The 16814-nt window shown below is 42.9% G+C and overlaps 1 pseudogene and 1 gene segment (V, D, J or C); both read left to right on the forward strand.

Annotated features, from left to right (window-relative positions):
• Window positions 1-4226: 4226 nt before the first annotated feature.
• LOC116546012 lies at window positions 4227-4810 on the forward strand (annotated as a pseudogene). Its single transcript, XR_004266552.1, has 2 exons — window positions 4227-4361; window positions 4465-4810. The product of XR_004266552.1 is annotated as an immunoglobulin heavy variable 3-23-like (transcript).
• A 9987-nt stretch (window positions 4811-14797) lies between these two features.
• Window positions 14798-15390, forward strand: LOC116546011. The segment is given in 2 exon segments: window positions 14798-14912; window positions 14997-15390. Coding segments are annotated over 2 exon segments (444 nt in total).
• Window positions 15391-16814: the final 1424 nt, after the last annotated feature.

Here is a 16814-nt window from a genome sequence, read left to right on the forward strand (position 1 = left end):
CAAGTTCTAGCTAACTGAAACCAACAGCACAATAAAAAGATAATACATCATGGTCAACTGGGTTTTACTCCAGGGATGCAAAGACTGGATAAAATAAACATGTCAATAAATATGATTCACTGTATAAACATAATTTAAAAAAATAAGACCATCTCAATGGATGCAGAAAAATTATTCAGTAAAATTCAATACCCCTTGTGAAAAATCCCTCAATAAGCTTAGCAGCAAAGAAACAGACCTCAAAATATTAAAAGCCACATCCAACAACCAACAAAATCTCTTAAGGATCTTAAATAATAAATAAAACAATAAAACAGGGATCTTCTTAAATTTCGTAAAAACATATACAACTGATTTATTCCATGGGCTGCTAGTGACTTAACAGTGAAGACATGAGTGACTGGAAAAAAGCCACATACAACAAAATCTCACATCATACAAAATGAGAAAAAGTTGCAAAAATATTCCTGAAGAACATGTACAGGAATGCACACTTTCACCACTCCTATTCAACGTATTACTGAAACTCCTAGCCAGAATAATCAGGAAAGAAAAAAAGAAATGTGTGATTCAAGTTCCAAGCTAAGGAATCCAGGAGGGGCATACCCAGGGACTCATTTTTTATCCACGAATAACATCCAAACCCCTGCCTATCCCTTGGAATGCAGGATTTACCGGTGATTGAGGCTCTTTGTTTCGGGTTAAATGGAAGTTGCTAGGTGGAGGGTGTTATGTGAAAATTACTACATAAGCTGAATAATTTTTGTCAAATGGTCATAGTTTTCTTGTCCAGCCTGCTGTACCTGAACCACACTGTGTGACAGCCCTCAGTAAACTCTATGTCCTGTTCACTGATCTGGGTTTATTTCTTTGGCCTGTTGCACATGATGCCAGTCCTATTGGAGTCAATATTGGTCTGGCATGACATCCAGGGAACCTGGCAAAAGGTAAAAAAATCTGATGAACGCCCACACAATGGACCCTAAAAAGAGGAGACGCCTGCAGAAATCCTGGGCAGGTTGTGAATTTCTATGTGTGGCCCAACAGCTGTTGTCTGTGATGGATGGGGCCGACTGCATGAGTATGGGGATGCTGCCAAAATGCCAAGCGTTCTGGAAGAACCACTTCAGAGGGTGCATCTTACAAAGTGAAAGTCAGATGCTCAAGCTGTTGCATTTGCAGGTGGTGGGTCCCTCCCGACTGCACTCTGAACAGCCACTGAGGCAGAGCTCACTGTGTGGGCTACCGTGTGTCAGTCACAAGAAGAGCTACTCCTAGAAAAGCATGCCAGACTAGCTCAGACTAATCAGAGACCTTTCTGTCCTGGTTTGTAAGCACAATGGTAAGTTGGGGGCGGTGGCTTGTTGAGACCACATCTGAAGGATTTCTGACCATCACATGAATAAGGTATGGCTATGATGACTAAATTTTCCTGGGACCCTAAGACCTAGGATCCCCTGAAGAGCTCTAGGCTGGGTGCAGTGGCTCACGCCTGTAATCTCGGCCCTTTGGGAGGCCAAGGTGGATGGATTACCTGAGCTCAGGAGTTTGTGACCATCCTGGGCAACACGGTGAAACCCCGTCTCTACTAAAATACAAAAAAAAAAAAAAAATAGCTGTGCGTGTTGCCATAGTGCCTGTAGTCCAGCTGTTTGTGAAACTGACGCAGAAGAATTGCTTGAACTCAGGAGGCAGAGGTTTCAGTGAGCCGAGATCACACCACTGCACTCCAGCCTGGTCGAAAGAGTGAGACTTCATGTCAAAAATAAAATAGAGAGCTCTAATGGGGAGGAGGATGAAGACTGAGGTAAGCCCATGGGGGCTCAGGTCCTCTCCACACATCTGGTGGCTACTACCAGGATAAAAATTGGCCAACTTTTATCTGTTCCAGCGGAGGCTAGCCTCTCTAGACATTTTCCACCTGAAGTAAGGAGGCACACCACAATGTCAGATTTCCCCACTGTGGAATTGCTGAAACTTAGAAATGGGTGCAGACAGAATTAGAGAGAGCTGATCATAAGGTGGTTTCTCCATCTATGAGGCATATGGGAGGAGGGCATTATACTCCCTGAACTCAAGACTAGTAAAGTGGCATCCTGTGGGTAACCCCCCATATAGGCACCGAGGAATGAGAGCTAAGCAGAACCCTGGCACAGTTAGGGCTTGAGGAATATCTCACTTTATAGTGTTACTACTCAGCTATTTCCTTTTATATAATCCTTTACATAATCATATATTAGTTTATAGAAGTAGGGCTTGAAGCCTCCCTTTATATAATCCTCTATATATAATCATATAATAGTTGATAGTATGAGTCCCTAAAGAATATTTCCCTACATATATACCTATAATTATATCTTACTTCATAATCGGAGGAATGCCTAGAGTGGACACAGTACAGACTATGAATTAAGGAATAAGCAGCTTATAATCAGAGGAATGCCTAGAGCAGACACAGTGCAGAGCATGATTTAAGGGAAAGACAGTTATACCAGGACAAGAATCCATGGCCCAGGCGGCAGCGTTCAGTATGGTAAAGATACCCGCTGTATGGCAGGCTTGGGGCGAGAGCCACTCCTCCTGATAAAGGAGTTGTAGGACCTTGCTCCAGTTCTTGTGGAAGGCTGCCCTCAGAACAACAATCCACCTTGGTGACTGTGAAATTTATCAGCTCTTGCTACTGTGCTGCTTGAAAAGCATCTTCCCATAGAACCCATTGGAAGCTGCCAGAAGGTGGAGGTAACCCTGACAGCTCTGTCACTGCTATGTGACTTAAAGCATCCTTCTATAAATCTTCTTAGAAGTAGTTTGCCCATAGATAAAAGTATCGCACACTGCACCCTCTTCACTGCGCACGGCCCACCTTCAAGCCTAGGTGACCTAATGGGGGTGGACCCCTTACTACACACGGCCCTTGCCTTCATGGGAATGGACTCTTTGCTGTGCACTGTCCACCTCCTGGCCTAGGTGACCTAATGGGGGTGGACCCCATGTTTTATTGCTCACGACCCTATCAGTATCCTTAAAGATGATTTCACTTACTGCCCTGCCCCCTAACCTATATACAATAAATACTCATGCTTCTGGACATTCGAGGCCTTGCCTGACTCCGATTATAAGTGGCGTGGACCCCGAGCCCAGCTGCAGTTTCTTTGTACTTCTGTGTCCTGTATCTTTATTTCTCGGATCCTGCGCCTCAGCACAGCATAAGGCTCATCCCATGACCCTGTGGGGCCATCAGCCAAACATCTGGCTCCCAACGTGCCCTGCAGCATCCATCACAAACTATTCTGGCCTGAGGCAGCACCTCGATGGTGTGAGTAATCCCCCTCCTTAGCTGGGAGTTTGCAGGCTGCAAGGGGCGCTGGTGAAATGGGGGAGACGTCCACTTTATTAGTTTGTCCTCTCATTGCCAGAAAGTAATAACTGAAACTGAGTGATTTATAGAGAAAAGAGGTCTGATTTACTCATGATTCTACGGGCTGTAGAGGCAGCATATCGATGGAATCTATTCAGCTTCTGGGGAGACCCCAGGGAAGTTACAATGACAGCAAAAGGCAAAGGAGGAGCAGACACTTTATATGATGGGAGCAGGAGCAAAGAAAGAGTGAGGGTGGAGGTGCTACACAGTGTTATACAGCCAAATCTCATGAGAACCCGTTTAGTATTATAGCAAGAGGATGGTGATTAAACCATTTATTATAAATCCGCCCCCATGATACAACCACAGGGCCCCACCTCCAACGTTAGGGAAGCAAAATCACATAAAGTTGTTGTGACAGGTGGGACATCCTGAAAACTCACTAGGCATGTCCCTCACCGTTCTGGAGCTGTCTCAGGGGAGCAGTCTCTTCAGTGTTTAGAGGCACAGGCACAAATACTGAGTCTAACTCTGTCCAGATGTGTGATATTGGACACACTGTGCAACTGCTCTGTTCTGTGTGTAATTTATCTTCTCTAAAAACGTGACATGGACACTTGCATTAAAGATATTCTGCAAATATATAAATATAAAATAAGATGATGATTGCTAAATTATTATCAAGGCACAGTAAGATAATCTGAAGTTATACTTTCCTGAGAGACAGGATTATCTCCAGTGTTTTCCAGGACACTCATGTGCTCTGGGCCCTGCCCTCTCCTCAGCTGCCCCACCCCAGAGCTTGCTTTGTAGCAGGAGACATGCAAATAGGGCCCTCCCTCTGCTCATAAAAGCCAGCCCAGCCCTGACCCTGTAGCTCTGGGAGAGGAGCCCAGCCCCAGAATTCCCAGGTGTTTCTATTCAGTGATCAGCACTGAACCCAGAGGACCCACCATGGAGTTTGGGCTGAGCTGGGTTTTTCTTGTTGCTATTTTTAAAGGTGATTTATGGAGAACTAGAGATACTGAGTGTGTGTGGACATGAGTGAGGGGAACAGTGGATATGTGTGGCAGTTAATGACAAGGGTGTCTCTGTGTTTGCAGGTGTCCAGTGTGAGGTGCAGCTGGTGGAGTCTGGGGGAGGCTTGGTCCAGCCTGGGGGGTCCCTGAGACTCTCCTGTGCGGCCTCTGGATTTACCTTCAGTGACTACGCCATGAGCTGGGTCCGCCAGGCTCCGGGGAAGGGTCTGGAGTGGGTCTCATCCATTAGTAGTAGTGGTAGTAACACATACTACGCAGACTCCGTGAAGGGCCGATTCACCATCTCCAGAGACAACGCCAAGAACTCGCTGTATCTGCAGATGAGCAGCCTGAGAGCCGAGGACACGGCCGTGTATTACTGTGCGAGAGACACAGTGAGGGGAGGCCCGTGTGAGCCCGGACACAAACCTCCTGCAGGAACGTTCAGGGGCATCAGCGGCAGGGGGCGCTCAGGAACCACTGATCAGAGTCAGCCCCAGAGGCAGGTGCAGATGGAGGCTGATGCCCTGTCAGGATGTGGGTCTTCATCCTCTTCTGACAGTTTCTCTAGTGAACCTCTCTGAGTTTAGAATTCTGTGTTTCCTAATGTCATCTCTATATATTTTTTAAAATATCATTTTAACATGTGGACCTATTCTCACATGCAGAAAATGCAGATGACCTTACAGAGATGAAAAGTCCTCAACTATGGTCACCAGCATCAGAGTCCTGACGAAGCTCAGCGGCGCCTGGTGAGTCTTCTCCAATCAGACCCAGGACAGAAACCTCAGGGAGATTCCCGGACTAGAACAGTCGTGAGGAATTTTGGCCTCAGACAATAGAGAGGCTGGGCCCGGTTCGGTGTCGTGTAGAACCTCACAGGTTTCACGTCTGACCCTTCTCCTGGTGCTAAAGCCAATCGCATCAGCACTGACCTGGGGCTCCTTTTGCTCCCATTCCATGTCCTTCCTTTGCAGTGCTGGTTCTCCCTTTTTTATTTGCTTCTCCTGCTTCCTGAAAAAGAAACAGATGGTCTCCATGGTCTACATTCCGGGCCTCAAGGCATTTTCTTGGAGCTCAGGTGGGGCTCAGGCTGTGGCTCCTGCAGCCACGTGGGAGAGGGTGACGGGGCTTCCTTCTCCCTCCATTTGCTCAGGACCCTCCACTGTGTTGTGTGTAGACTCATTTGGGAAAACAATTGGCCGTTAATAGTGAAGGGGATGAACTGAGGCCAGCTGTGAAGAGCATAGGCTCGGATACTGGGACTCACTCATGCCAGATATGAGCCCTTGGACACACACATAGCCCCTCCATGTGTGGGTTCACAACCATAACTGAAGAAACCACTGACTCCTAAATGACATAATTTATACACATAGGTAAAAATTACTAAAAATGTGACAGCTGTTAAATGTTTATCACAGATACTAAGGTTTTAAAAAGCTGCATACCTCCTTCAAAATTTGACCACAAGGAAAATCCTTGTGGACCAAGGACAGACAGAGTCATTTCTCTGCTCACGTAAGTTAAACGCGTATCTCACTGCTACATTGGCTCTATTGTTTCACTAAGCCAGACTAATGCCTGCATGACTATTCATGTAAATTGTGCATTCAGTTAAAGGCTAATCAGAAACTCAAAAGAATGAACCATTTGTCTCCTACCTACCTATGATCTGGAAGCTCTCTCCCTACTTCAAGTTGTCCTGCCTTTCTGAACCAAATCAATATACATCTTACATATATCGATTAATGTCTCATGTCTCCCTAAGTTGTATAAAACCAAGCTGTGCCTGCCACCCTGGGCACACATCATCAGGACTCTTTGAGGCTGTGTCACTGGCATGTCCTTAATCCTGGAAAAATGAATGTTCTAAATCTATTGAAATTAGTCTCAGGTATTCTTTGGTTTACAAGTTTCTTTCTTATCTCAGAACTTAAATTTTCTGAAATATTATGGAAAATTTGGCAAATAGCACATTCTCTTGTTTATCTATTACTGTTGTTGCAAAAAGTATTTATATAATTTATATATAATTTATCATCTATGTACATTAAAAAACTGAGTAGCAGATTTAAAATTAAAATATCAATTAGTAACTTAATAGAAAAACAAATTATGCTACATTTGTTTACTAAAATGCTACCCAGTATTTGTAAGAAATAAAAAAACACAACATAAAAGGTATAATTCTCAGTATTTCAACTGAGAAAAATAAGCCAAATATAAAAGAGTATATACTGCCTTATTTCATTCTTATAAATTCAACAAAATAAAAACGAGTTTAAAGAAATAGGGAAACATGAGTAGTTTTATAAAGACGTGGTAGAAGAACGGAAGGAGAAAAAAACAAAAAAATATAAAAGAGCAAGAAGAATGCTGGGGTAGGGGCAGTTGACTTGTCATCTTTTTGAAAATAGAGATTTGTTTCAAAGTTTACTATTGTACAGGTTAAATATGTGAATTTTATCATCTGTCAATTGAAACTTATAAAATTTATTACAAGTAAACAGTTGAAATTTTAGACATAAGGGATGACAGGAAGGAACAAATAAATATGTTAAAGGTCAGGTACACCTAAAATTTGTCTGCCTGACACCTAGCTGTCTCTGAATTCATAGGTAAATGCAGCAAAATCACACAGGGTCTTGTTACAGGAAGTGGATTCTGCAAACCACGCTAGGCCCGTTTTGCTCTGTCCTGTGTTGGCTAAGAGAGCAATTGAGGCCAGCTGTGAAGAGCATAGTCCTGGATACTGGGACTCACTCATGGCAGATATAAGCCATTAGACACATACACAGCCCCTCCATGTGTTGGCTCACTTTTACATCTGTAAATGAAGAAAATACTCCTAAATAACATAATAGATACACATGGGTAAACATAATTAAAATGTGAATGTTGTCAAATATTTATCACAGAACGTTTTCACAATAAGACAGCATGTTTTCTCAAATTCAATCATTGTCATCTAAATCCCCCAGGACACTCTCATCTGCTCTGGGCTCTGTTCTCTCATCAGGCGTCCAGCCCCAGAGCTTGCTATAGTAGGAGGCATGCAAATAGGGCCCTCCCTCTCCTGATGAAAACCAGCCCAGCCCTGACCCTGCAGCTCTGGGATAGAAACCCCAGCCTTGGGATTCCCAGGTGTCTTTATTCAGTGATCAGGACTGAACAAACAGGATTCACCATGGAGTTTTTGCTATGCTGGGTTTTCCTTTTTGCTTTATTAAAAGATGATTCATGGAGAAGTAGAGACATTGAGTGTGGGTGGACAGGAATGAGAGGAGCAGTGGGTATGTGTGGCAATTTCTGACCACGATGTCTCTTTGTTTGCAGGTGTCCAGTGTGAGGTGCAGCTGGTGGAGTCTGGGGGAGGCTGGGTTCAGCCCGGGGGGTCCCTTAGACTCTCCTGTGTAGCCTCTGGATTCACCTTCAGTAGCCATGACATATACTAGGTTCACCAGGCTCCAGGGAAGGGTCTGGAGTGGGTCTCAGCTATTAATTCTAGTGGTGTCACATACTATGCAGACTCTGTGAAGGGCAGATTCACCATCTCCAGAGACAATGCCAAGAACTCTGTGTATCTTCAAATGAACAGCCTGAGAGTGGAGGACACAGCTGTGTATTACTGTGGAAGACACACAGTGAGGTGAAGTCAGTGTCAGCCCAGACACAAGCCTCCCTGCAGAAACGCTGCAGGGAAATAAGCTGCAGGGGGTGCTCAGGAGCCACTGTTCAGAGTCAATCCCAGCGGCAGGTGCACACAGAGGCTGATTTCCTGTCAGGATGTGGGACTTCATCTTTTTACAGTTTCTCTAGGGAACCTCTCTAAGTTTAGAATTCTGTGCTTAGCTGTGTCATTTCTACATATTTTAAAATGATTATTTTAATTTGAGAACCTATTCTCATCTGCACAAAATGCAGACTGATGCTTAGAAATGAAAAGTCCTCAACCGTGGTCACCAGGATTAGCATCTTGAGGAAACTCAGGAGTTCCTGGTGAGTCTTCTCCAATCAGACTCAGGACAGAAACCTCTGTGAGATTCCCTGACTAGAATGGTCTTTAGGAAATTTGATCACAGCCAATGGCGAGGCAGGGCCAGGGCCAGTGTCATTTACAATCTCACTTGCTTCACGTCTGACCCTTCTCCTGACACTAAAGGAGGCAAGTCAGCAGCAGCACTGAACAAGGGCCCCTTTTGCGAATTGCCCACTCTATTTCTTTTTATTTGTTGTTGTTGTTCTTGCTTTTCCTTGTACTCTTCCTGCTCCCTGTAAAGTGGGGATGGGGTTCTTGCTGCCAAAGTTCCAGGCCTCCAGCCCTTTCTCTGCAGCTCAGGCGGGGCTCAGGCTGTGGCTCCCGCAGCCACGTGGGAGAGACTGATGAGAGTTTCTTCTCTCCCATTGCTCAACACCCTCCAGTGTGTTGTCTGGAGACTCACCTGGAATGCAAGTGGCCAATAGTAGTGAAGCGAATGAGCTTGTGTGGTCAGAACGGGATGTGGATGTGAAATTTATCCCATGCTGGTCAAGCTATCAGAGTCACGTTCCTCACCAGTAGTGTTAGAAGGAGGGTGTGAAAGTTGTCAGAGTCAAAATAGAGCCACTTGTGTTAACACCCTGACAAATGGAACTAGGAGTAACATGCAGGGGGGTTCTCAGGCACACGCTCCTGATAACGAGAACTATCATAAATGGATGCTGCTTAACCACAGCCTTGGATAGAAGCCACCACAACCTTACAAAAATCTCTTCCACTAGGAAATCTTCCCAGCAACTCCCTGTTTAACCCTACACTGATGCCACCCTTGGTACTGATTCTACAAGCACAGGATAATCCTCTGAAAACAACGTATGTAACCCACCTCATTTTCACTTCTTAATCCTATGGATTGACAACCCGGAGTCACTGCTATATGTGTTGTTGATGTTAATAAGCCTATTTTACAATATTTGAGGCTGTTTTTCTCTGATATCTCTTCTAACATAAAGAATTCCAAGTTGATGCCAATAAAGAAGCTAGTTAGGAAGATGTGATGGGAAGGCATCTTTAACACCATGTGGAATGTTTCTGCATAGCACATCAATCCCATGAAATACCTTGCTGTATTGGCATGTGATGAATCAGAGTATAATATTGGCAGTAAAATGGAAAATACATGGGCTTTTGATGAATCAAGTGAAAGGGTGATAATGTCCATGCCTTGAGGGGGCAGACCATGGGTAGTAAGTTCTAGTGGGAGTACCTTTGGCAAAGGGAGTTTCTGAGTTTCTGAACATCATGCTACTTTTAAATTAAGAATGCAATTTATGATTTACTTTAACTGAAACCTATTCAGAAGATTTTTGGCAGTAAGGGCAGAGCAGCATTTGTGTACTACTAATGATTTAAAGAGTTGTTTGTAATTGCTCCTGTAAAGTATGCACATTGCTCACTTGATACAGTTCAAATGTCACAGTTGGGAAAACAGGAACAAAGCATATTTCATGAACTGTCATGGCTGTACTTTTGACAAAGAAGTGCTTCATGTCAACCTGAAAACAAACAGACAACAATAAAACATATTCAAATCCACAGGGAGTCTGATCGCTTTCCCTCTCTCTTATAAGTACAAGGCCTTGCCACATACAAATTATTTTCAGGCTCCAGGATATAAAATCCTTTTGGACTGTGAAAGCTAACAGCTCTCCCCTCAGCCAAAGCCAAGGTATCTGGGGAATGCAGAGTTGTGTTCATGAAGAAGATGGCATTATTGTGTCTTCCCCTGTGCCTGGTGAGAGCTCCCCAGGGTATGTCTTAGATGTCAGACATGGGTCTGTGGGGTGAGCGCAGGCACTTGTGACAGACAGGCATGGATCATCCATGTACTCACATGCCCTGTCCCAGGAGCAGCTGCAGGAGTCAGCCCTGGACCTGAAGAGCCCTCACTGTCCCTCTGCCTCACCTGCACTGCATCTGGCCACTCCATCACAACCAGTTCTTACTACTGGACTTGGATCTCCCAGCTCTCAGGGAGGGGCTCAATGGAGAGAATGCATTGGTAGTGGTTGTGGGAACCCACTATTCTTGTGGGAAAGTGGCAGCATCTCCTTATTTATAAGGCAGAATAATGTTGTGTACACGTACCACATTGTTTTCATCCATTTGTCCATTGACACACACTTAGTTTCTATATCTTGGCTGTTGTGAATAGTGCTGCAATAAGCCTAGGAGTGCAGGGTATCTTCACAAGGCGGTGATTTCTTCTTCTTTGGGTATATTTTCATAAGCTGGATCGCTGGTCATATGGTATTTCTGTTTTAATTTATTAAGGAGCCACCATACTGTTTTGCATAATGGTGGGAATATGGAATATCATAGCCACTGTGAGGAACAGTTTTAGTTCTGAGGTATAATCTAAAAACAACTAATGTTTGATTATAGTTCTTCATATGAGGCTGTAATAAATCTAGTCAAAGTCCAGAAATTTTTACCACATTGGGAAAGGATAACTTTGCCCCTAATTATCTTTGAGGGAGAAGATTGTCAGAATGTGAGATGGAGGCTGTAGGCAGTATTCAGGATGATTCAGTAATAAATAGTAATGACAGAGGAAAACAGAGATACAGAGACATGAAGAGAAAGAGAGAGAGAATATGAATCAATAAGAGTAAAATCCGCTGAATACCAGTGTGGGCTTTTCAGTCATAGACACATTTACATGAGCGAGGAACCATGAAGTCAAGTGAGGCGCGGAGAACGTGTTCAGTTTAAACCAACGTATTCTCAGAGACACCCATTGCCCTGTCACATGGATGAGAAATCTTTCAAACCAGTGAAGTGGGAACTCACCGTAAGTCATGAAGTTACCATGTTTTCACAAACTTTCATTAATATGTCAAGGACTTCTACAGATCACTCATATACAAATATTCAAGATGTGTTTGTGCATTTATGGATGTCTAGAGAAAAATAATGTTTTGAGAAAGCTTTTTCAAGTTACAGAGATCTGCTTAAGTTGGAGACCTCAAAGGAGAGTGCCTGTGAGTGAATACTGGTCTATCACTTAAATAGGTCAAAATTCCCTCTGTTGGAGTAGCCTTCCAATTACATAGATTTCTTTATTGCTTCTTGAGTTGTAAAACATAAACCCAAGGATTGACTTAGTGGAATTTGACTGCTGTGTTGATAAAACTTCTGATGAGGTTTCCTCCAATGCTTTGAGAATAGTTTTCCTATTTCTTTACTCCAGGAAATGAATTTTCACGAGCTCTCAGGACATCACATTTCAGGTGCTTTAGTTAAAGAGACTGACTTCCTGGGGACAGGCTGCTTTCTTCTAACCATGAGCTCACTTCCACATACCATTCAGGTTGTAGCTCTATTATCAAGAATTAAGAAGATGCTACACTCAAATGCACTGAAAATCCTGCCCCTTCAATTAAATGTTGATTGGCATGGACATGAATTGGCTACTCTAGGATATGTGTCCTATGTTATGGGCTCAACCTATCAGTGGACTGAGAATCCTCCATTAGCTGCCTCTGATTGTGGCACAAAGCAGATTGACAATCCTCAGAGTCATTCATGAAAAAGAGAGTCCTAAGGTTCATGTGGTTCTTGGAGACATTCAGGTGAGTGGAGGGGAGAAACAGGATTGGGGCTGCCAGCCATTCCAACAACACTGGGAATGATTAGCACCTAAGTATAAAGGTCTACATAATTCTACACACCCTGCATGACAGGCTGACAGGAAGAAGTCCAGCCCCACAGCAGCTCCATAGCAACCCTTTAGGATACTTGGTAGTGAAGCTGTTTCAGGGAAGAAATGTCTGCTCAGGTGAATCAGTGATGCTGCTCTGAGCTATAATAAACAGTGAATTGGACCCAGGTTTCTCTCAGTTCAAAGTGATGATTACACTCGCTGATCCAGTGTGTTTAAATGAGCATGTGACAATTTAGATGAGCCTGGCTGTGTGGTTTGTTCTATGTAAATCTGAACCACATAAACACAGAGGGCTTGTCTGACCTAGTATGAAGGCGTGAAATCCTGGAGGCCCCACACTCCCCACTCTTAATGTTTTTTTTTTGCTCCAGGAACCTCCAAGTTCTTTGGGTGAGAATTGAGATAGATTATTTCATAGCAAAGTCATAAAGACACCTAAACTCTGAGAAATACACAGAAAAACCTCTCCAGATAGACCATCCAGGGGAAGGACATTTCTAGCACCTTATCTATGTGGGGAAGGTCGTCCATCTCCATTACAGACCCCTCCCAGCAGCCTTCCTTTATCATGAAAATGGGTCAAATTCGCCAATAGGGTAAGAATCCTATAATGTTGCAGCCAGAAAAGGGAAAGCATCAGTTTAGGCTCTAGAGACTCTGTGTATATGTCACATTCCAGAGAAAGAAGTCCACTAAATTATTAAGATTCAATTGTAACAACATGTAACACTACCAGGATGCACAAATTGCCTTCTCACCAGTATGGTTATTCCAGATTAAAGATGAAAGTGGGGCAATGCACAGACTCTATCTGAGGAGGAGAACATAGGGAAAATGAAAGAGAATGGCAGAGAACAAGACAAGGTCAGAAGAGGCATCTGAAGCTTCTGATATCAACTCTAAAGACAAGGTCTTGGTAACTCCCTCTTGACTGCAGTTTATTTTATCATGGGGCACTTGCAGGGTTCCTAGCAGAAGGGCAAATAAAGAACTGCATGCACTTCCCAAGTCTCCACTTGTATCCTGTTTACACTGGATTTCTAGGAGATAAAAAGGCATAAACCTAGACCTAGTGTCAGTGCAGGAGGCACTTTCTACAGGCGAGATGCTGGAAGAAGGGAAAATATGTGCTATTGGAAGAGAAGATACAGAGATGGCTGTAATCTGAATTGCATGCACCCGCAGGCATTCTCAGATGCAACGTTCAACTACAAGAACCTAATGAAGAAACGGGGGCCTCCCAAAGTCCTGCAAGTTCCTTTATTCACTGTGTGTCCACTGATTCAGAGCACCTGCAGCTTCAGAGAAGGGGCTGCCTCCTGTGTCATAGAATCTTTCCTTTGGGTCTTTCTGCAGAGTCCAATAGGTTTGGTTAAGCAATCAATTGTTTCAAGAGAAGTGTTGGCAGCAGATATTGTCGCTGAAAGAGTATTCTAAACCAGGACACGGCCACTTTATGGTGGACTAAAGACTCTGGAGGAAAACGCTTTGTGAGCCCTAACAGGAACCTACTTGCAAGGCAAGGGCTGGGCTGGAGGGGGCGCTCAGGAGCCACACAGCACAGGGTCCAGCCCAGAGCAGGAAGCTGGAGGGAGGTTTCCTCTCAGGGCCTTGGTTTTCTTTAGTCAGAAAAAAAAAATCTAAAATAACTTTTCTACAAGTTGCTGATGTGACGTTAAATATCCTGCTACAGTAGAACAATTCATGTAACTTGGGGCATTGAGAACTATTTTTTAAAGTGAGCTTCTAGGATTACAAATATCTTAATAGTGAGAATATGATGAATAGGGATGGTTTTACTAATTCAATGGATGCAGAACTGTGAGAGCCACTATATTCCTATAAAAAATTCACATTTCACTGTTAAGTAATGTTGCCTACATTGTGTGAGTGACAGGGCAGTGGAGGATCTGAGAGTGTGGCAGGTGCACAGACCTAGTGAGTCAGAAATCAATATGGAAAGGTGAGGATCTATGGATATGAACTGATAGTATGTAAATACTTAATGAAATTCTAATAAATGGAGTTCAAAAGTAACCTAAAATTATTCAAAACATAAATTCCTTTATGATTATTTTGGGTGCAGTGAGTTCATAAAGAACTCCAAACTCTGGTTCCATCATCTGATTACTATTGTCTGTGAGATGAGAAAATCAGCTGTAATCACACATCACAGGGCAAATCTGTAAACTAAGTGTGTTTCTATTAAAGATCCTGGGGGATCAGCCACCAGGCAGGTACTGGAGACACTCTCTCAGGAGTACCCAACAGATCTCAGAGGCACCTACTGGACACTCACATGGGACATCAGCAGTCACTTTCTCAGAGTCACCAGTGAGCTGTGCTTGTATCAGATGGGTCCAGGATAGGGCTAAGGTATCTGCTCAGTGTCATGGAGAGCGAAGGTCCCAAAATGATCCGGGTGGTCTTTATGCTAACCAGATTTAGATTCACAGCGAAGAGCCTGTTCTGTGTGGTTTCATTCTTCAGTGAAAGGACCTCTATCCACAAATGTTTGTAAATGGAGCAGGGCATGTATTTTCTCAAGCAGGATTAGGGCTTGGCCCATCAGCATCTCACTCTTGCAAGTCTCATCTGTCATTTGTCTTCCCTTTCTTATCATGGATCAGGCTTTGAGCTATGAAATACATGCTCTGTCTCATAAATATGCAAATAAACTGAGATCAACTGAGGTAAATATATTCTGTGCCATGAGAGCATCACCCAACAACCACATCCCTGCTCTGGAGAATCCCCGGAGAGCTCAGCTCCTCACCATGGACTGGACCTGGAAGATCATCTTCTTGGTGGCAGCAGCTACAGGTAAGGGGCTCCTAAGTCCATTGATGAGAAGGGGTTTGAGTCCAGCCAAGGGGGTTTTTATCCACTCCTGTGTCCTCCCCACAGGTGCCCACTCTCAGGTGCAGCTGGTGCAGTCAGGGGCTGAGGTGAAGAAGCCTGGGTCCTCAGTGAAGTTCTCCTGCAAGGCTTCTGGATACACCTTTACTAGCTACTATATGCACTGGGTGCAGCAGGCCCCTGGACAAGGGCTCGAGTGGATGGGACGGATCGACCCTGGTAATGGTAACACAAACTACGTGCAGAAGTTCCAGGGCAGAGTCACCATGACCAGGGACACGTCCACGAGCACAGCCTACATGGAGCTGAGCAGCCTGAGATCTGAGGACACGGCTGTGTATTACTGTGTGAAAGACAACAGTGTGAAAACCACATCCTGAGAGTGTCAGAAACCCCAGAGAGGAGGCAGCTGTGTTGATGTGGAGGAGACGACAAAGATTATAAGATTGAAAAATTTCTTAGGAAATGAGATGAAGTCATGAAAGGAACAATATAAATGTGTATTTGAGAAATTTTAATTATTTGAGATAGTTTTCATACAACAGATATTCTGTAAGTAAATATCAGTGATTGGAGAATTAATCAAATTTATAAAGCTGATATAGAACATCCTCTGAAGGTATCTTCCTAAACATCAATTTCTGAATCAATGTTGTAAATATCTTGGAACACACACACAAATCACATTTTGACTCTACTTTTATTTCCATTTTAAAAATGCCAAAAAATTCTCATTTTGTGCATGTAGCACTTTGAATTCCCAGCATCAATGCACGATAGTTCTTGGTTTTCCACATTCACATTGCCATTTACAATTATAAGAATTGTGTATTTTAACCAACCTAATAGGCGAGTAATGGTATCTAATTTTTATTTAAATATATTTCCCTAATTTTAAAAAATTATGTTTAAAAATTTTTCATATAATTTTTCATGAGATGCCTCTCTTGGTATTTGCTTCATTTTAGCTGCATTGTTTTCTTTTGATTAGTTGTAACTATACTTGCATATTGCTTATAAAAGTAATTTAACTAATTAAAAGAATTAATTTAACAAATATGTGACTCGGAAGTATTTTCTCCAAGTCTGTAGCTGTCTTTTACTCCCTTATCAGTGTGTATTGTAGAAAAATATGTGTGTGTGTGTTTGTATAAATTTAGATTAAAAACATGTAAAATTTCATTCACCCATAGATCATGTCTGTGGCATTATACCTGAAGCCTCGCTATAAAATACACTCATAGTAATTATTTCTCTCCATGTCTCTAATTTCAGTCCACAATCAATTCCTGAATGTTTAAGCTTCACCTGCTTGACTAGAGGACTATCAACCTAACATATTTGGAATACTTTTGTAAGGAGATGTGTTCTTCCCATTATTTTTTATTTAATCATCTATTAATATCCATATTGGTTTATGGATGTGTATTTCATACTCTGGAGAAGATCCATGGTACATTATTCATTTTATTGTTGAAATCGCCACATCTTTACCAGGTGCTGGGAGCTCATTTAGTTTGGATCCTGCATCCTTACAGCACACCTCATCCTTTTGTTTTTGAACACTTCCCTGCCTCCTGGTATTACAAGAAATTCTAAGCTCATTTTCTATATCACCTTTTTTGTACATAGAATCAGCAATTTTTCTAAAGATTGCTTGTTTCTGATGTTAAATAATAGTATTAAAATAAAAAATGGTGACACTGGGTATGTCTGTTGTTAATGTGGTTTAAGTACTTGTAGGGCCTCTCAACCAACTGGCCTACTAAATGTTCATGTGTATATGGACCCATGTTTTTGGACACATCGAAACTATTTATGTGTCTAATCTTCTGTAACTTTATTAAAAATGAGAACACACTTGTC

The sequence above is a fragment of the Sapajus apella genome, unplaced genomic scaffold, assembly GCF_009761245.1.
Source record: "Sapajus apella isolate SASKATOON/1434 unplaced genomic scaffold, GSC_monkey_1.0 scaffold499, whole genome shotgun sequence".
Classification (NCBI taxonomy): Eukaryota; Metazoa; Chordata; class Mammalia; order Primates; family Cebidae; genus Sapajus; species Sapajus apella.